At 39.9% G+C, this 22,487-nt stretch overlaps 1 protein-coding gene across 1 annotated transcript; it reads right to left on the reverse strand.

The window, feature by feature from the left end:
* Window positions 1-5,566: 5,566 nt before the first annotated feature.
* On the reverse strand, window positions 5,567-10,477 carry LOC107823930 (uncharacterized). Its single transcript, XM_016650643.2, is given in 4 exon segments — window positions 5,567-6,107; window positions 6,220-6,843; window positions 6,846-7,817; window positions 7,820-10,477. Coding segments are annotated over 4 exon segments (4,533 nt in total). The 5' UTR covers window positions 10,434-10,477; the 3' UTR covers window positions 5,567-5,784.
* Between the last annotated feature and the right edge of the window lie 12,010 nt (window positions 10,478-22,487).

Consider the following 22,487-nt stretch of genomic DNA (forward strand, 5'->3'; position numbering starts at 1 on the left):
ATTTTGATATACCTCCACCCGCATATATTGGGGTGAGGCGGCAGGACCGCTTTGTGTAGGGATACCCGCACATATTGGGGTGAGGCGGCAGGACCACTTTATGTAGGGATTTTGGTATTGTGATACACCTCCACCCTCATATATTGGGGTGAGGCGGCAAGGTCGCTTTGTGTAGGGATTGTGTTATGGTGATACACCTCCACCCGCATATATTGGGGGTGAGGAGGCAAGGCCGCTTTGTATAGAGATTGTAGTATCCCGATACACCTCCACTCGCATATGTTGGGGTGAGTCGACAGGGCCTCTTTGTGTGAAGGTGGTTATAGAGGATTCCTGACTTAATATCTATAAATTTTAATGGAAGCTCTTAATAAATTTCCTTGACGTTAATGACTATCTAAGCCTTTTTATTGTTACTATGATTCATCATATTCATTTTGTATTTCTAAGCCCTTGAATAGGTGTATTTGTATTATGTAAGTGAACACTGTAAACGGTCTATGAAACACACAGGCGTATTGTATAGGTGATACTGTGAACAGTCTATGAGATGCATAGGTGTATAATATGATATGTGAATACTAAGGACGGTCTATGAAATGTATATGTGTAAAAGAAGGGAGGAAGGTGCCACTTTCATTGGCCTTATTTGTACAAGTTGTTACGATTACATTATATTACATGTTCTACGTATAGTTCATATGATCCTAAAAGATGTTTAGAATGATGCAAGTATAATAAGACTTGAAATGTGATCCTATGGGATGTTTCGTAGTTTCTTGATGTACTTTATTTGCCTCTTATTTGAGTTACCGTATTTTCATATGCTATTTTGACTGCCTTACATACGAGTTCTATTCCACGTGTACTCACGTCCCTTTTGCCGGGGGCGCTGCATCTTTTAATGGATGCAGGTATACTCAAGATGATATGGATCTTTGATTGGGATCTTCTTTACTACTCGGCTTATGGTGAACCCGCTACAGTTCTAGTGGGTATTTGAGTCTAGTTGATTTTATGTATTTAGGTATCTATTATCATAGAAGCTCCATGTACAATGTGGGTCATGTAATTAAAGATTTGAGTTTTGTCATGTGTTTATGTTCATATTTATTTATGAGGCTACTCACCCATCATGAGAAAGATTGTAGGCCATTGAGCCAAATGTATTCAATTTAAAAGTCATGATCTAATAATGTTTTGGTAAATTATGAATGAGTAATGATGAGAGGTTAATGTAAATTAGGCTTTCTCGACTGGGTTTACTCAGTTGAGCGCCGGTCGCACTCCTCGAGTTTGGGGCGTGGCATGAAGTGGAGCAATTGGATGTGAAAACTGCATTTTTTCATGGAGATTTGAAAGAGAAGATTTATATGGAGCAACAGGATTTGAAGTAGCCTAAAGAAACACATGGTGTGCAAATTGAATAAGAGTCTTTATGGATTGAAGCAAACACCAAGGCAGTGGTACATAGAGTTTGACTCATTCATGAAAAGTCAAACTTACATAAAGACATATTCTAATCCATGTGTATACTTCAAAAGATTTTGTGACAACAATTTTTTTTTTTTGTATGTGGATGATATGTTAATTGTAGGAAAAGACAAGGAGTTGATCCCAAAGTTGAAGGGAGAATTGTCCAAGTCATTTGATATGATGGACTTGGGCCTAGCACAACAAATTCTGGGTATGAAGATAGTTCGAGAGAGAACAAGTAGAAAGTTATGGCTGTCTCAGGAGAAGTACATTAAACGTGTACTGGAACACTTCAACATAAATAATGTTAAGCTAGTCATCACACCTCTTGCTAATCATATGAAGTTAAGCAGGAAGATGTGTCCTACAACAATGGAGGAAAAGGAAAGCATGACCAAAGTTCTTTATTCCTCTGCTGTCGGAAGTTTGATGTATTCAATGGTATGCACTAGATCTGATATTGCTCACGTAGTTGGTGTTGTCAGCAGGTTTCTTGAAAATCCAAGAAAAGAATATAGGGAAGTAGTCAAGTGGATACTCAGGTACCTGAGAGGTACCGCGGGAGATTGTTTGTGCTTTGGAGGATCTGATCAAATCTTGAAGGGCTATACAAATGCTGTTATGGCAGGCGATATTGATAACAGAAAATTCACTACTGTATATTTGTTTACATTTTCAGGGGGGCTATATCATGGCAGTCGAGGTTGCAGAAGTATGACATACTCTCTACAACTGAATCGGAGTATATTACCGCTACTGAAACTGGAAAGGAGATGATATGGTTGAAACGATTCCTTCAAGAGCTTGGATTGCATCAGACGGAGTATGTCGTCTATTGTGACAGTCAAAGTGCAATAGACCTTAGCAAGAACTCCATGTACCATGCAAGGACCAAACACATCGACGTGAGATATCACTAGATTCGAGAAATGGTAGAGAATGAATCTCTAAAAGTCTTGAATATTTCTACAAGTGAGAATCCCATAGATATGCTGACCAAGGTGGTACCAAGAGACAAAATCGAATTGTGCAAAGATTTTGTCGGCATGCACTCAAGCTAGAAGTCTGGTGTTACCTCTTTCAGGTGAATGGGTGTAGAGGGGAATATTTGTGTGGTCCATCCCCATAAATGAAAGAAAGAAAAATAACGAAAAATGTCAGATACTATTCTGACTTATTGATTTGCAAATGTGCAAATTGTCAAATATAATATGCGTCAAACAAAGAAGAGCTTGGGTTCTCAACACTATAAAAGGATAGCTTCGGCTCTCATTTCTATACACCAACAAAGAGAGACAGAAAGAGTGAGGCATCACAGACAGGGTATAAGAAAATAGTCTGTGAGAAAAGAGAGTGAGCGATATTATAGTGAGGTGGGAATATCAAAAGAGGATTATTTCTTTTGAGTGTTGTAGTGGTCTTTGTAGTATTTTACTCGGACCTACAAAGTATAAAATTACTTGCTATAGTAATATCAGTTGCTCATCTCGGGGTTGTAGTTTTTTCCTTATTCAAAAAGATTTTCCACATAAAAACCTTGGTGTCGTTGTCACTTTTTTATTCTTGTTAATTACTGTATCTCGATGCTACGTTATTATTTCGCTTTTATTACCGTGAATATTATTTTTGTAGGGGGTTTATTTCCAACAGTTACACAATCATCTATCTTAAAAATTAAAATCATTATACTGTATACACTCTGGTATAAGGATAAACAACTATAAGCACCCTGACAACACAAAATACTAGTCCCAGTAATAATTTTGCCATGGACCTTCTCATCAAATTACTTACTTCACAACCACTTATGCCGAAGCTCTCTTCTCTCCCTCAAAAAGACAAAAAAAATAAAAGAAGCAAGAAATGCAGGGCCTTGAGCTGACCCCGTCACTACTCTACTGAGGTTAGACTTGTTTTCCTTTCGTGTTGTATAGCTTTTCTTGATTCTGTATTGTTACTTCCCGTAAATTCTTCATTGTTCACATCTCTATCATTTAATTATATCATTATATCTTGTGTTTGCTTCTTATTATCTCCAATAGGGCATTGACCTGACCTCGTCACTACTTTACCGAGATTAGACTTGGCACTTACTGGGTACCATTGTGATGTACTCATACTACACTTCTCCATATATTTTGTGCAGATCCAGGGACATCCTATCAGCCTCAGTGTTAGCGCGTTGCGTGGCTTGCTTAGTGGAGACTTCAAGGTACACCTGCCTGCGTCCGCAAGCCTCGAAATCCCCTTTTATCCTGTTCATTTCTTGTTTCTTTACATCTTTGTAGACAGTGATGAATAAGAGTGTCCAGTACTGTATATAGAGCTTGTGACTTGTATTTACACCAGGTTTTGGGAGATGTACGTATTGAGTTATAGATTTCATTTCATATAGTTGTTGATGTTTTGAGATTAAAATTATTATTCTGTTATACCGCATGTTTTGTTAGGCTTACCTAGTCTTAGAGACTATGTGCCGTCACGATATCCTACAGAGGGGATTTTGGGTCGTGACAACGGCAATTAATGCATATAAAGAAGGCATCAATTTAATGTAGTTCAGTCAGTATGACCTACATCCACAAGCGGAGAAGAGCAATTTCTCTATAGTAACAAGAGTACAAAAGAGCGTACAAAATTAGAGTAAATACTCTAATTAATCCCAAATACTCCACGAGAGAGTACCCTCACAAGATCACTCCAAAGAAAGGGGATCACACAAATATTTTCCAACATTCAACTCTCTTACAAAATAGTCTCAATTACTAAAGGAGGAGAAGAAACAAGAAATTAATAACTCTAATCTTGTTGGTGCATTTTGAAATGAGTAGAGAGTGCTCATTATATAGAAAAACTGGAAAGAAATATTTGGCCAACAATTGGCCACATCCTCTCAAAATACAAGGTAATTTATTTGCCAACAAGACCTTAAATAAAAGGCTCCAAATATGCCAACAAGGCTAACAAATGAAAAGCCTAAAAACAAGGCCACCTTTTACAGAAGCACCCAAAACTGTTTAACTATATCCAGTACGGAACGCACACCCACAAACACACCCATGTCGTGTCGACATGAGTATAGCGGACATTTTGAAAAGTCCGCGCAACATATATTACAGCTAACTCTTTCTAGATATAAAGTCGGACAGAAAAACAAAACGACTGTGTCAAAAGGTATAAACCTAGCGTGACTTATATTCAGGATTTCTTATCCTCACCGATAATAGGTTTTGAAGTTATGTTGTTCTGAACACAATCCAAAGCCAGATAACTGATAATAGTGTCCAAACAGGTAGTAACTGATGATACTGGCTATACAAAGGCTTCACCATCTAACCAAAAAGAAACATGGTTTCCCAATCCTACTCAGTTGTTTTGCAGTGTTTGCAAAAGATACTTTCATCTTCCACGGGAATGCTCAAAATTTTCTAATTTCATTTGTGGAAAATGTAGTGAATTTTGTTTTATTCTAAAAGGCGTATTTGCAGAACTCCACTTACAGAGAAAATTCTAATGGTGGGACGAATTTGTTATTAACAATAGATACTTTATCACTTGGCTTGAATCAATTATTCTTTCCCATTAGTAATTTCCTATAGTACCAAAATCCATATGTTCTAATATTTCCTGGCTCCAGAGAAGCACATCTTAGCAAAAACGGACATCAAAACTCGTGCTTCTGCATGCATAGATTGTAAAACAGACGAAAAAGAACAAAATGGTACAGAAACTTGAATTCTCGACATCAACTCAAGGCGAAAGAAGCAGAAAAATCAAAGAAATTTGTTTCTCTATTAACTCCAGTGAAAAAAACCTCCAGTATTTTACAACTAAAATATTTGTTTGAAAAGAGTCAGATAATCATACATATTTAATGAGATGTTATTTTGATGCATAATCCTCTCTACTTTCATCTTTAAAAGATAGAGTATCATTCTTTTACATGCATTGCAGTGTGATCATATTTTAGAAGTATTCACGGTTAGAGATTATTCATGAGCTATAAAAATTATGCAAAGTAATCCTACTCTAACATCAGTACTTAGCAAACATGAAACTTGTTTTTATTAGTTTTTGGCACAAGAAATTAAATAATTACCTTATACATTATATTGTATACACTCTAATACAAACCAGATAAGCATCCTAACAATACTAGAATACTAGTCCCAGTAGTATTTTTTTTTTGTGGACCTTCTCATTAAATTACTTACTTCACAACCACCTTGGTGTCAAAGCTTATTATTCATTTCCATAAAACGACACCTTACAGATCAGGGATTATATAGCTCGCCTTACATGGGGGTTTTATCTATGATGAGTACATGGGCGTGAATCCATTGATGATAACTTATGAGCGATGAAGTGCATTGTTGGCCTCGATTTCGGAGTTTCAACCAAACAAGAGCTTGCTAGATTGATGATAAAAACCAAAACCTCTTTTACTCTATCATCAGGATATGGAAGGCGTCCATCCAGCAAATCGCTAAGCTGCATATGATCTCTAGTCGATGAATTTGCTAGCAGAGTAATGTATTCCCCAAGATGACTTCCTTTGATTATCTCCAATGCTAATACTCCAAAGCTATACACATCACACATTTCTGTAACCTTCATTGTATATGCAAGCTCTGGAACAATATAATTTCCAAATAAGCATAACAATATAAATGAGTACACGAGATAAAAAGTATAGAGTGCGTGGCTATATATAAAAAAAAATGATTAAAAGTTAGATCTTACCAGGTGCAACATAGCCATATGTGCCTGCAAGCGTTGTGCAATAATTGGACGAGTCTGGCTTGAGAAGCTTGGCTATTCCAAAATCTGAAACACGAGCTTCATACTCGGAATCAAGCAAAACATTACTGCTTGATATGTCTCGATGAACAATCGGTGGTGAGCAATCCTGGTGCAGATAAGATAAAGCAAAAGAAACACCTTTGATGATATTCACCCTTTTTAGCCAATCCAAATTCTTGGACTCAATTTCATTGCTCAAGATACTAAACAGACTCCCCCTCTCCACATACTCGTAAACCAAGAACGAGTGTTGTGCATTCGAACAAAAGCCAAAGAGTTTCACAATGTTCCGATGCTTAATCCCAATCAATGCATTTACTTCATTCGTGAAGCTTTTGCAATGTGTATTCGCAAATAAAGAATGAAATCTCTTCACAGCTATACTCCCTAATGATGGAAGGTTTACCGTGTAAACACTTCCCTGCCCTCCTTGCCCGATGCAAAATGTTGCATCAAACTCCTCTGTGGCGTTTAAGATATCCATGTACAATGCCTTTCCATCTAACAAGGATATCGAAAACAAACCATCATCCTTTCTTTCAACATCTTTAACTTTCCTCCTTTATCACACATAAGAACACCAGTAAAAGCACAGAGAAGTACTAGTGCTCCCATAACAGGAAGTACAGTGGCGAGGATGAGTTTTCTTCTTAAGTGCTTCTTCACCGTCGAAGATGGCCTTTCGCAAGGCTGAAATCCTGTTACATTGCCGCAAAGACCTTTATTACCTTCTAATGAAGCATTCATAAAAGCTTTATTATTTGGTATTGGACCTTCCAACTCATTGTATGAAAAGACAACATCCCGCAAACCAGTCATACTTTCAAATTCTTCAGGAATGCGGCCAGAGAGGCCATTGTGAGAAAGATTCAACTTTTCCAAGTCCAGCAAACTGGCTAACTGAGAGGGTATTTCTCCATCTAGACGGTTATGGCTCAAATTAAGTACACTAAGGTGAGTTATCCTCACTATCTCCTTTGGAATTTTCTGGCCAAATTTGTTGTTGCTCAGGTTCAAGAGAAACATGTTCATATAATCTCCTATAAATGTTGGGATCGACCCGTTCAATCTATTATCTGACAGATCAAGGGACTCTAACTTTGTCAGTGACCCAAGTTCACTCGGAATATTGCCAGAAATGTGATTGTTCTGCATAAAAAGTTTAACTAGAGAGGCCAATTTTCCAAATTCTTTTGGAATCTGCCCAACCAAATAATTAGATGAAAGATCAAGTCCTAGAAGCCCTTTGACGTTTCCAATCTCTGGTGGTATGCTACCACTAATGTTATTTCTGGCTATCTGCAAATTTGCCAAATTCTTGCATTTGCCCCAGTTGCTGCTAAGTTCACCATAAAAATCGTTGTCGCTCAAATCAATGAACTGAAGCTCTGGATAGATACCAAAAGCTTCCGATAAATTCCCAGTGAAACTATTGTTATCAAAACGAACTCTTCTGAGACTCGAGCACTTGCTCAAGCTTCTTGGTATTGGACCCGTCAGCTTGTTACTATTCACCGTGAAGTTCACAAGTTTTCCACTTTGCAAAAATGCTCTGGCAAGTGGCCTGAAAACTGATTTTCAGTCATTGACAACATAACCAAGTTATCCAAATATGCAAGTTCTTTTGGAATGGAACCAGAAAGTTTGTTGGCGCAAAATCTCAGTCTTTGCAAGTTTCTCAAATTGCCAAATGAAACAGGAATTGGACCAGTAATCTGATTAACAGATAAATCTAGATCATTGAGATTTTTCAGATTCCCCAACTCGGTAGGAATGGGACCAGAAAGTTGGTTTGAATGAAGGTACATAGTCTTGAGCTTACTTAAGTCACATACCGTAACTGGAATTGAACCATTAAGCTGATTATCGGATAAGTTTAGACCAGTGAGGTTTTTCAGATTCCCCAACTCTGTAGGAATGAGACCAGAAAGTTGGTTAGAAAAAAGGTATAGAGTTTTGAGCTCACTTAAGTCACCAATAGTTTTTGAAATTGAACCAGTAAACTGATTATCAGATAAATTTAGATTTGTGAGGTTTTTCAGATTCCCCAGCTCCGTAGGAATAGGACCAGAAAGTTGGTTAGAATAAAGGTATAGAGTCTTGAGCTCAGTTATGTCACCTAGAGTAGTTGGAATTAAACCAGTAAGCTGATTTTGGTATAATGTCAGATCAATGAGGTTTTTCAAATTCCTCAACTCTGTAGGAATGGGACCAGAAAGTTGGTTAGAAAAAAGGTGGAGTGTCTTGAGCTTACTTATGTCACTTACTGTAATTGGAATTGAACCAGTAAGCTGATTATAGGATAATTGCAGATCAGTAAGGTTTTTCAGATTCCCCAACTCTGTTGGAATGGGACCAGAAAGTTGGTTAGAAAAAAGGTACAGAATTTTGAGCTCACTTAAGTCACCCACCGTAATTGGAATTGAACCCGTAAAATGATTATCAGATAAATCTAGACCAGTGAGGTTTTTCAGATTCCCCAGCTCTGTAGGAATGGGACCAGAAATTTGGTTAGAAAAAAGGTACAGAATTTTAAGCTCACTTAAGTCACCAATAGTTTTTGGAATTGAACCAGTAAACTGATTATCAGATAAATCTAGATCTGTGAGCTTTTTCAGATTCCCCGGCTCTGTAGGAATAGGACCAGAAAGTTGGTTAGAATAAAGGTATAGAGTCTTGAGCTCAGTTATGTCACCTAGAATAGTTAGAATTAAACCAGTAAGCTGATTTTCGTATAATGCCAGATCAATGAGGTTTTTCAGATTCCCCAACTCTATTGGAATGGGACCAGAAAGTTGGTTAGAAAAAAGGTACAGAATTTTGAGCTCACTTAAGTCACCCACCGTAATTGGAATTGAACCCGTAAAATAATTATCAGATAAATCTAGACCAGTGAGGTTTTTCAGATTCCCCAGCTCTGTAGGAATGGGACTAGAAAGTTGGTTAGAAATAAGGTACAGAATTTTGAGCTCACTTAAGTCATCAATAGTTTTTGAAATTGAACCAGTAAACTGATTATCAGATAAATTTAGATTTGTGAGGTTTTTCAGATTCCCCAGCTCCGTAGGAATAGGACCAGAAAGTTGGTTAGAATAAAGGTATAGAGTCTTGAGCTCAGTTATGTCACCTAGAGTAGTTGGAATTAAACCAGTAAGCTGATTTTGGTATAATGCCAGATCAATGAGGTTTTTCAAATTCCCCAACTGTGTAGGAATGGGACCAGAAAGTTGGTTAGAAAAAAGGTACAGAGTCTTGAGCTTACTTATGCCACTTAGTATAATTGGAATTGAACCAGTAAGCTGATTATAGGATAATTGCAGATCTGTGAGGTTTTTCAGATTCTCCAGCTCTGTAGGAATGGGACCAGAAAGTTGGTTTGAATGAAGGTATAGAGTCTTGAGCTCACTTAAGTCACATACCGTAACTGGAATTGAACCAGTAAACTGATTATCGGATAATTTTAGACCATTGAGGTTTTTCAGATTCCCCAACTCTGTAGAAATGGGACCAGAAAGTTGGTTAGAAAAAAGGTACAAAATTTTGAGCTCACTTAAGTCACCAATAGTTTTTGGAATTGGGCCAGAAAGATTGTTCATATGTAAGCTTAAATTCTCAAGCGACGTCATCTTCCCTATTTCTGCAGGAATGGGACCATTTAAATGGTTGTCAAAGATGGAGCGGGTCTGAAGCTTGGCTAGTGAGCTGATTCGTGGTGGGATTATTCCTGAAATCTGATTCATGGACAAGTCAAGATAGACAAGATTAGTGAGCTTTCCCACTTCAAGAGGGATGGTGCCAGAGAACTGGTTTATGCTAAGATCAACATATTCAAGATAAGAGAGAGATGAAAATGAAAAATCATAGAGTGTACCAATAATACCAGCATTTGTAATATTCAACCTGTTTACCCTGCCATTAACACATATAACTCCATACCAATCCATGCATGCATCAGAACTCGCCCCTCCAATGCTAGAAGAATTCTTGGCAATTAGTGTCCATGAAGCCAATAAGGAATTATTCTGGTTTTGGAAAGTCGCTTTCCATTTGAGGAGAGCAGGTGCTTCCTCAGTAGAAGCAAAAGAAACTGCCAACAAATATAAGAGAGTGAAAAACTGAAGTAAAGAAAATAATATTCTGGGAACCATCATCATGGCTAAAGGATGAAATTCAGTTGTTTGTTTTGGTTATTGTGCATGTTAGAGCTTTAATTTATATTGTAGTGAAATGAATCATTACAAGTCGTGCGAGGCAATGGCATTAATTTCTCAGCTTGTAAAATACGGGTAGAATTAGAAAGACTTGAAGTCAATGTTTCACTATCCTTGGAAGTATATACCCAAATCACTAGCTTAAAGTTGTGGAAATATAGTCTCCAGAATTATTCAAAAGACATTTCGTTGACGAGCTGATGGACATGCCTGTCAATGGTTCTATCATTTTCGCGGGCCATGTAATGTGGAATACTAGTTGCAAATTTTTGCTCAGACGCCCCCGAAGAAAAGTCATATACGTGCACTTAGGGGTGCACATGGACCAACTTGGTTCGGTTTTATTAAAATCAAATCAACTATATCAAATTGGATTGGTCCGGTTTTGTCGGATTTTCCGAGGTTTTTCGGATTTTTTTGTTAACTTAAATATTATTTCAATCTTACTTTGTTAAATTTTTTATAAATAAATATATGTTTAATAAAAATAAAAAAAATTGACAAACATATGATCTATTAAACTATTCTTACGGGAGAATTTTCTTTGTAATACATGATAGTTATTTTTTAGTCGTCTGACAATACTTTTTCATTGATGTACACTTTCAAGGTTAACCGAAATTAATAATTAAACATAAAAATCAATATGATACTTATATAATGATATGTTCTATTTAATTTTTAATTATCGAAATACCACTTCAAATTCGAAAAAGAATAGTTCTTGACATATGAATATGGAAGACCAAAGAGATTGATGTATTTTCAGTAACACTTGATAAGAGAGTGATCATACAACCCATTATTTAAAGTTAATAAAAATGGAGCACTTCATATTTAACTAAATATTACATCACACAAGAGAATCGTAAATATTTCTCGACATTCTTTCAAGAAAAATCTGTAAAAAGTCTTAAAAGTATATATAAAAATTATATATTTATATGCCGGATTGGTGGGATATTTTTACTCAATATAAAATCAAACCAAACCAAACCTAATCGAATTTTTTAATCTTTTTGGTTTGACTTTTTCGGTTTGGTACAGTTTTCTAATTAGGTTTGTACACCCTACTTGCACTAATCGCCTCTCTCTGCTGCTTCCGCTGGCAGTTCAATTCTAAAAGGCAAGCATTTTTACGAGTTTGTTTTAATCCAAATGACTTATTGCTCCTGGGTCAAGTGTGGAGTTGAGTGAATTCTGGTAAATTATACCCTTTTTTGTAGCTTTATGAATCTACATCCTAAAAAATGCCTTGTCTAGTATGAGTGTTATTTTGGTATAAAGTGGTACTAGGAGTGGGTCAATTCTTATTTCAGAAAATAATTAATTAGGGTTCACTTTAATCCATAATGCTGTGGAAGTTAGGTACTCTGTTTATTCCTCGAATCCGGGGGAGGTACGTGTCCCATACATCCAAAATTATGGGGATTAGTTATTTTTATATCTAAGTTCTTTAACAGTTATGTATTGCTAGACTAGAAAGGAAAAGAAAAGCGTGTAACTGAGAAACCGCAAGCAATTCTTTGAGCTGGGTTTGGGTAAAGCAGTTAGGGACTTACGTGTACGTTGGTACTTATTATAGATGTCTCGTATATCAGACTGGCAATCAACTCTTTTATAGCTTTAGCAGTTTTAAATTTCCAACATCAACCTGGTATCTATCAAAGTTAAGACCATTAGAATAGGTCGTTCGAACCTTTTTGGGTTATTAAAGGAGTTCAACCATTGATTTTTCCTCAAACCTATTGAGTTATAGTGCACCTGTGTAAGTTTGTCCTTTATTGTTCATTAATTTAGCTTATAATATTAGTTTTCTCATTCAAATATAATATTGTCCTTGCATTTTTAGTCCATTGTTTATGACAAATCGCACCAACCCGATAATCCGAGTCAAACTGAGAAAAAAAATTCGAATATGGTTTGGTTTGATTTGGTTTGGTGTTCGAAAAAAAACGGACCATATTTGGTTTGGTTTGGTTTTAACTAAAAAGGGTCAAATCGAAACCAAACCAACCCGACATTATATGTATAGAAGTTTTAAATATATTTAATACATAAAAATATTTATGGTAGTATAGTTTATAAATATTTCTTAAGATTTTTCATAGTTTTATCTTTTAACGTATTATTTTAAGTTTGAGCTTATAATTTTTTGATACTCCAATAAGTTTTATAGTTCATAAATGTTAGTAACTCAAATAAATCCTAAACCAAAATCAAATCAGTACTAATGCTAATAAAAGACATTCAATTCAATTGTACTATGAATGAAAATAGTGTTGGATATATATTTTTTAATTTTTCCATGATTTAGATAAAATGTATAACTTATTTTTCTTTTAGTGGTTAGTCATGTAAATAATAGTACTTATTAGTCATAATTTTAAATAATGCTTGTGTTTACCCGAAAAATCGGATATAGTTAAATTTATAAGTAGTTCTAAAGATATGTGATATAGCTTGACATAAATCGTACGTAGAAGTGGAAATATTTTGATTCTTGGCTATAGAAATGGGATATAAATTGTTGAACTAGAAAAGTGAGTATGTTGAGTAAAACAGACTTAAGAGATTTATTCTTCAATAAATAGAAGTAGTCTTTTCAATGTGTGAAACTGCTTGTGCTTACAAGGATTCCCCCTTTATAGTAGAGGGATCTTACTTTATTTATAATAAAAAATATATAGTGAAGAACCCATGATGAATTGTCTCTTTCACGATTTCTGTCAAGATTCTCTCCCCTAGTGCGGTTGCAATGGCTCCTGTCTGCGAGCTCGATACTGGCTCGAGCTCAGTATTGGGTCGAGCCCTCGGCCTTGAGTTCGAGTTCACATTCGGGGTGAGTGTCAATCGGTCTGTGCATCTCCGACAACCTTCTCTTTGCCTTGCGGTTCAATTTGGTCATGGGCTTGATAATGATACCGAGCCGATTCCTCGATCGGTCTTGAAGCTCGAGGCTTGCTTGTACTATCCTCGGAATGCGTCTCGAGCTCTCACTTCGATCGCTTACCATTCGAACTCGATCAAACGTACGGAGGCCAAAATCTATTTCGACCATATACAGATAGTCCCCTCATTTCTCGGGAAGAATATGGTGAGAAGCGATATGATTTTCGACGGCCCGATCGGATTGTAAGCTGATGTTTTCATTGGGCTCGATCGTGACGTATGTGATAGTTGTCCCGTCGATTTAGTCTTTCAAGGTATTTAATGCACGTCAGACGGTGGTCGGCCACCGCTGATATTGAACCTCCACTGTATAAACCTATAAATAGCCCTTTCATTTATTATTTACCACTTTTACATCTCCAACCTCCCAAATTTTCTTACTCTTTCTGCCTCTATTTCGCCGCTTGTAGAGCCACCTTCATAAACCTTTCATCTTTCTTTGCTTTTCTTTCTCTTACATCAATGGCAAAAACTTCAAAAATCGTACCTCGGAAAGAGAAAGCTTCCTCTTCACGGTCGTCCGGCGACAAGGCTCCGGTGGAGCCGCCTCCCCATGAGTATGTTCCTGGCCCGTTTACTCTGAAGATCGATTTTAAGTTTGAAAATCCTTCATCGGTTCCGGGTCGATGTGAGCATATGTCGATGTACATGTGCTCGATATCAGAGGGCCATCTCGAGGCTGTGAGAAAAGACTGCAACTGGGGTCCCGAGGTTGTGTTGCAAATTCCCTCTCCCGAAGAGAGCGTCATCACTCATGTGGAGGGGTTTTCAAGTGTATATACTTACCCCTTCACGTTGGGTCCCGTCGACCCAGTGATCATTGATTTTTGCAAAAGATATCAGGTCACTCTCGGTCAAATTCATCCTTCTCTATGGCGCATAGTAATCTTACTTCGCTTCTTCTCCGACAAGGCCGGGGGGCTGGATTTCACCTTAAATCACCTCATACGATTGTATCGGCCTCAAATATTTCGAGGACTAATCAGGCTTCATCGCCGGGTATCGAAAGCTTTAATGTCGAGCATCGACGAAGATAAGGATCGGAGTTGGATGGGCCGTTATATTCGGGTAAGGACCCGTGACCTCATTCCGGAAAAGAAGATATCGTTCCCCGAGGAATGGAATTTTGACTGTAAGTGGTTTTCATAAGGCGTTGCTTTTTTGTATCTTTCTCTGATTCTATCTAATATCTTTCTCCGATATACAGCTACCCCTTGGATGCCACAAGCGGTACCCGACCTCGAGGATTGGGTTCGGAAGTTAGCCTCGACTTCCTCTTATGCCGAACGTGCTTTGCGTTATTTGGCAAAAGGTAGATGGGAGGCCAAGAATCACGGTAAGCGTCACTTCTCGTGTTCTTTGAAATGCTTTTATGCTCCATTCCTTACCGACTTTATTTCATGCAGGTGTAACCAAGTATGCCGTTTTGAGGCCTTCGAGTGGTGAGGAAGGAACCAAGCCCCCGGTCCCGGAATCGGGGAAAGATAAGAAGCGGAAAGCTATCTCTCGGTCAGAGGACCCCAAGCCCAAAACTCGAAGGGTGAGGAGGAAGGCAATCGCACTTTCGACAAACTCGGTCCAGCGACTGAGAGAAGAAGAAGATGATGATGCCTCGGCTTTGGTGATCCGATCTGCGAAAGCTGTCGAGGTCGCCAGGCCTTCTGAGCCGATGACGGTTATACCGGTCGGGGTCAATTTTGATACCCCGAGTCTCGATCAGAGCGTCCCGAGCGATTCGCTCGGGACTATGATAGTGGGTCATTTGCCTTCTCTTCCGGCCTTTTCTGAGGAGGCATTAAAGGAAGCTCGAGAATTGAAGATCCCTGATATGGGCGGAGGCTCTAGTGTAGGGGACCCTTTTCGGGATTGCTTTACTAGAATTGATGATGCCTCCGACATTATTGACACTTCTCTTCTCCTAGAAGAGGCCCAACGTTTCATTTCTCGGGTAATGATTTTACTGTGCTTGGTTTCTTCGTTATTTTCTAAACTTGACTTGTGTTTTTTCCCTACTATGCAGGCCATTATCAGGTTTCGAGTCGACCTCAGCCAGTGTGAGGTCGAGCTTCAGAGGGTCTCGGGGGAGAGAGATGCTTTGCGGCTTCTTTGCAGCCAAAAGGACGAGGCTATAAAGGGCCTCCAAGCAGATTTGGCTAAGGCTCGTGAAGAAGAAGCCGAACTAGATAAGCAGGTGAGCCTCGTTCTGTTAGAGTATGGGTTTGACCCAACTGTGGAAGCTAAACCTTCGTTATCTCTGCTGCAGCAAAAGGTTGAAAAGATCGGGTGGCTTCGGGAAGAAGTCGATCAAATCAAGGCCGAATGTGACTGGTGGAAGGAGACTATCAACCGCCTGGCTGCAGAAAAAGAAACCATCTTTGCCAAATTATTATCGGCCGATGTTCAGCTTTTAAGCATTAAGCAAAAGGGTTTGGCTCAGGCCAAGAGGATCGAGGAGCTCGAAACACGGCTTGCTGAGGCCAAGGCGGAGGTTGAGTCGTTGAAAGTCATGACGGACAAGTCCATTGCCGTGTATCGGGCCGATGTTGAGGCTGCTCAAATGGAGGCAAGAGAGGCAGCGGATACTGCCGACACTCGAGCACATTGGGTTGCCGAACTTGCTAAGTATCGGTCTCGGAGGGAGACCCTCGAGGAGATACATACTCGAGGTTTTGACCTGGCTGAAGAGATAAAAAGGGCTAAAGAACTCGAAGCTAAAGCTGAGGCCTTGGCTTCTGATGGCGATGATGATGATGGTAGCAAGAGCGGGTCCGAAGATGGGGGGAGCCCGGTGGAGAAGGGACCGCTCTCGATGATAACCCAGAAGCTTAGCCCTTAGCTTCTTCTATGTTGCATTTATTTATGTAAACTATCTTTGTATATTTTATACAAATATCTTTTTCTTTTACTGACTTGCTTCGTAAAGATTTCATTCATGCCTTGCAGATGTTTTCATGAGGATTTAGGTGATTTCATCAAATTCGGCCTTCGTAGCCTTTACGGCCGAGTGAGTGTTCGCTCGAGCTCGAAATAAAAGTAGTCCACAGGCTTAGTGGTCGAGTGGGCGCTTGCCCAAACTCGAAAAATAAAAGTAGCCCACAGGCTTAGTAGTCGAGTGAACGTTCGAACTCGAAGTAAGATAGCCCCTGGGTTTTGATAATTGAGTGAGTGATTATTTCGAACTCAAACTCAAAGTATATTAGCCGGTAGGCTTTTTATGACCGAGTGAGTGATTGCTCGAACTCGAAGTAAGATAGCCCTTAGGCTTTAATAATTGAGTGAGTGATTGTTTCGAACTCAAACTCAGGATATCTTAGCCCGTAGGCTTTTTATGACCGCTTGTATCAAAAATCCCTTTGATGGTGGTTGGCCTTTAAGCCTGTTTGAATCATGAAGCAGGAAAATCTTTTAAAAGTGTGAGATATATGAAAAAGAAGTTCTCCTTTACAAGTCATTACACATGTGTTTGTATCTTGTGCCAGGGTTCGTGCAAAACTACGTGGGCATGGTTCGTTTAGACCATTTGGCCCTTACACTTTTCTCTATCGATATCCTGTTTGTCATGAATTTGATATGGAGCGACTTTCTTGTGCCGAACTTGATTTATTCGCTTAGTAGCCCCCCAGTATTCGAGGTTGATTATGAAGGAGCCTCGGATAATATTGATTTGTCTCCGGGTAGCACATAGTTGTTGTCTCGTTAAAAACCTTATCGGAAAAACCCATTTGGGATAAAAGCTGAACTTAAGGGAAAAAGAGTACAACGCGTGCTTTGAAACCAGAGGTCTTGATGTTTTTCGTCGAATTCATGCAATGAGTTAGTGTCGAATATATGTATATAGACGATAGAGGAGAAAATCATACCTTAACAGTAATATCGTTTAAGAAGCGATATGTTCTAATTGTTTGGTAATGGTTTTCCATCAATTGCTCCAAGTTTATAAGACCCTTTTCCCGAATATATCGAGGACCTTATAGGGTCCTTCCCAATTTGGGTCGAGCTTCCCTTCATTAGGATCTCGAGTGTTGACGGTGACCTTCCTTAGGACCAAGTCCCCGGCCTTGAAATGGCGGAGGTTGGTTCTTCTGTTGTAGTACCTTTCGATTCGTTGTTTTTGTGCAGCCATTCGAACCAGTGCCGCCTCTCATTTTTCGTCTAATAATTCGAGGCTAGTATTCATTGCCTCGTAGTTCGATTCTTTCGATGTATGTCGGAACCTTGCGCTTGGTTCCCCGACTTCGACCGGAATTAGAGCTTCGGATCCATACACTAGGGAAAATAGGGTTGCTCCTGTACTGGATTTAGATGTTGTCCGATATGCCCAAAAGACTTCGGGCAAAATTTCTCTCCATTTTACTTTAGCTTCGTTCAATCTTTTCTTTATGTTTTGGATGATAACCTTGTTCATTGATTCGGCCTGTCCATTCCCACTAGGATGATATGATGTAGACAGTATTCTTTTTATTTTATGATCTTCGAGGAATTTTATCACTTTACCGCCGATAAATTGTCTACCATTATCACATGTTATTTCTGCTGGTATCCCAAATCGACACACGATGTGGTCCCAGATGAAATCTATAACCTCTTTTTCTCTCACTTTTTCGAACGCCTGTGCTTTAACCCATTTAGAGAAATAGTCATTCATAAACAAAATGAATTTAGCTTTACCTGGGGCTGATGGTAGATGGCCGACGATGTCCATTCCTCATTTCATGAATGGCCATAGAGAAATGACCGAATGAAGCTGCTCTCCGGGTTGATGGATCATCGGTGCAAACCTTTGACATTTATCACATTTTCGAACGAACTCCTTAGTGTCCTTCTTCATGCTATCCCAGTAGTACCCTGCTCTGATGATTTTGCGAATTAATGGTTCGGCGCCGGAGTGGTTTCCACAAGTGCCTTCATGGACCTCTCGTAAGTAAAACATAATCGGTGTCTCCTGGTCCCAAACATACCGCCAGTGGTCTGTCGAACGTCCTTCTGTATAATGTTCCATCTTCAACCAGCGTGAATCGAGTAGCCTTGGTTCGTAGAACCCTCGATTCTTTAGGGTTCAATGGGAGTTTTCCGTTCTTTAAATATTCAATATACTTATTCCTCCAATCCCAGGTTAAGCTTGTGGAATTCATTTCGGCATGTCCATCCTCGATTACAGATCTCGAGAGTTGAACGACAGTCCCCAAGTTGATCTTATCCTCCTCGACCGACGACCCCAAATTTGCGAGTGTGTCAGCCTCACAATTTTGTTCTCAAGGCACATGTTGTAGGGTCCATTCTTTGAAACGGTGTAGAGTTACCTGTAATTTGTCCAAATACCTTTGCATCCTATCTTCTCCAACCTCGAAAGTTTTGTTTACTTGGTTCACCACTAGTAAAGAGTCACATTTGGCTTCAATGACTTCTGCTCCCAGGCTTTTAGCTAGCTCGAGACCTGAAATCATGGCCATTTACTCGGCCTCATTGTTAGTTAATCTAGTGGTTTTGATGGATTGTCTAATAATGCCACTTGTGGGAGGTTTAGTACGATGCCAAGCCTGGACCCCTTCACATTTGAAGCACCATCTATGTGGAGGGTCCAAACCCCCCGACGACGTACCCGATTTTAACAAGAGTTCCTTTTCAACTTCGGGTACGAGGTTTGGCGTGAAATCGGCCACGAAGTCCGCTAAAATTTGGGACTTGATGGTTGTACGGGGTTGATATTCGATATCGTACCCACTAAGTTCGACGGCCCATTTGGCCAATCGACCTAATAGTTCGGGCTTGTGCAAAATATTGCGAAGTGGGTAAGTGGTCAAAACGCATATGGGGTGACATTGAAAGTATGGTCTTAACTTTCTAGAGGCGCTTATTAGTGCAAGTGCTAATTTCTCTAGGTGAGGGTATCTAGCATCTGCTTCCCCTAAGGCCTGACTTACATAATAAATAAGAAACTGCGTACCTTTCTCTTCTCGAATTAGGACGCCACTTAGCGCGATTTTCGATACAGCCAAGTATAAGTATAGCTTCTCATCTGTCCTCGGAGTGTGAAGTAGTGGTGGGCTCGATAGGTACCGCTTCAATTGCTCTAGTGTCTGTAGGCATTCTGGGGTCCAAGCGAAATCGTTCTTCCTTTTGAGTAGAGAGACGAATTTGTGGCTTCGATCTTATGACCTCGAAATGAATCGGCCTAAGGCAGCTATCCGCCCGGTCAGCCTTTGCACTGCTTTCACGCTATCCACGACGGTGATGTCTTTGATGGCCTTAATTTTGTCGGGGTTGATCTCGATTCCCCGATTCGATACCATGAAACCAAGGAACTTGTCTGATCCAACCCCGAAAGCACATTTCTCAGAGTTGAGGTTCATGTTGTATTTCCTTAAGATCTTGAACGTTTCTTGCAAATGAGTCAAATGGTCCTCTACGCGCAGGGACTTAACTAGCATGTCATCAATGTAAACTTCCATCGACTTACCTATTTGTTGTTCGAACATTTTATTCGCTAGGCGTTGGTAAGTAGCTCCTGGTAGGAATGGCATTACATTATAGCAATAGGTTCCGTACTTGGTGATAAATGAAGTCTTTTCCTAGTCCTCCGGGTTCATTCGAATTTGATTGTACCCGGAGTAGGCGTCAAGAAAAGTAAGGATCTCGTGGCCGGCTGTGGCATCGATCATGCGATCGATGCTAGGCAGTGGAAAAGAATCTTTGGGGCATGCTTTGTTAAGATATTTATAATCTACGCACATTCTAAGTTTGTTTCCCTTTTTAGGGACTACAACTACGTTGGCTAACCACTCGGGATATTTTACTTCCCGAATTGACCCTATTTTGAGAAGTTTAGTTACCTCATCCTTTACAAATGCGTGTTTTACCTCGGACTGAGGTCTTCTTTTTTGCTTCACCAGTTTGAACCTGGGGTCCAAGCTCAGCTGGTGCATTGTTATCGACGGTGGGATCCCTGCCATGTCTAAATGGGACTAAGCAAAACAGTCTATGTTATCGATAAGAAATTGAATGAGTTTTTCCCTGAGTTTGGGGGTCAATCCCGTTCCCAGGTATACCTTTATATCGGGCAGATATTCGATTAATATAACCTGCTCCAGTTCTTCGATCGTAGATTTGGTGGCGTCGGAGTCGTCGGGGATGATGAAAGCTCGAGGTGTCAGAAACTCTTCCTCGTCATCCTCTATTTCCTGTTCCACCGGTTTGGTCGAGACTAGTGGTTGTGGTTGCTATTTGGTTTCTCATCTATCTTTAGTGCTCGATATTTCCGAGACTGATAGCGTTGGTATCGGTGTTACCTCATAGACCGCAAATATTTCCTTCGCAGCATGTTTCTCCCCGTATACTATTTTCACGCCGTCCGACGTAGGAAATTTCATTACTTGGTGGAGGGTCGAAGGTACTGCCTTCATATTGTGGATCCAAGGCCTTCCGAGTAGGGCATTGTACCTCATATCCACTTCGATTATGTGGAATTTGGTATTTTGGATGGTTCCAGCTACATTCACTGGTAGAGTAATCTCCTCTTTAGTCGTTTCGCTGGCCATATTGAAACCGTTCAAGACCCGAGCTGCGGGCATGACTTGATTCTGCAAACCGAGCTGCTCCACTACCCATGATCGGATGATATTCGCAGAGCTACCTGTATCCCCTAAAACACGCTTAACTTGAGCTTTATTTAATAGGATAGAAATTACCAGAGCGTCGTTGTGAGGTTGAGAGATGCCCTCGGCTTCTTCAACTCTGAATGAATAAGTATCCTCGGGTACATAACCTCGAGTTCATTTTTTCCCTTGTGGCCGGTACCTTGCCGTACTTGAGCACGGGTCCCTGTGGAGTATCGACCCCACCAATGATCATATGAATGATATGCAGAGGTTCCTCTTGTTTATCCTTTTTGCTAGCGTCCCTTTCTCTGAAGTGATTCTTGGCTCGGTCACTGAGGAACTCTCGAAGGTGGCCCTCATCGAATAGGCGGGCTACCTCTTCTCTTAATTATCTGCAATCCTCGGTCCTGTGGCCATGCGTGCTATGATACTTGCACACCGAATTCGGGTTTCTTTGGGAAGGGTCGGTTTGCATGGGTCTAGGCCACCTGGTATCTTTGATTCTTCCGATTGCCGATACAATGCCTGATGCGTCGATGCTGAAATTGTACTCCGATAGCCGAGGTGCCTCTACAGGATCGCCATATTTATCGAAGCCACTCTTGGTCATAAGTCCTCAAGAATTTTGTCCTCGATCACTCCTTCGATTGTTCCAAGCGAAATTGCGTGTTGAGCCATTGTTCATTCGATATACGACGTACGGTTGATATCGGTCTCTGTTCGACCTTCGTTCTCTGTCGATATCCCTCTGGTTTTTTATAGCTGCCCTATTCTGGTGCATGGATCCGGAAGGAGCTCCCAACTGGTCGTCTTCGACCCTGATTTTTGACTGATATCGGTTGTGTACATCTGCCCAAGTTATTGCCGAATACTCGATCAAATTTTGCTTCAGCCGACGTGATGCTATTGAACTTTGCTCGTTCAACCCTTGGGTGAAAGCTTGGACGGCCCAGTCGTCTGTGACCGGTGGAAATTTCATGCGTTCCATTTGAAATCGGGACACGAACTCCCTCAGCATTTCATTACCGCTTTGCTTTACTTTGAAGAGGTCTGATTTCCTTGTTGCAACCTTTATGGCACCATCATGTGCCTTTACAAATGAATCCGCTAACATGGCAAAAGAATCGATGGAATTTGGGGGTAAATTATGATACCAAATCATCGCTCCCTTCAAGAGGGTCTCTCCGAATTTTTCCAATAACACGGATTTGATCTCGTCGTCTCCCAAATCGTTACCCTTGATGGAACACGTGTAAGAGGTGACGTGTTCGTTGGGATCGGTCGTACCGTTATATTTGGGAATTTCGGGCATACGGAATTTTTTGGGGATTGGTTTTGGGGCTGCACTCGAGAGAAAAGGCTTTTGGGTGAATTTCTTCGAATCCAGCCCTTTTATCATTGGTGGAGCTCCCGGGATCTAATCGACCCTAGAATTATATGTTTCTACTTT

This window comes from Nicotiana tabacum, chromosome 12, assembly GCF_000715075.1.
Source record: "Nicotiana tabacum cultivar K326 chromosome 12, ASM71507v2, whole genome shotgun sequence".
Classification (NCBI taxonomy): domain Eukaryota; kingdom Viridiplantae; phylum Streptophyta; class Magnoliopsida; order Solanales; family Solanaceae; genus Nicotiana; species Nicotiana tabacum.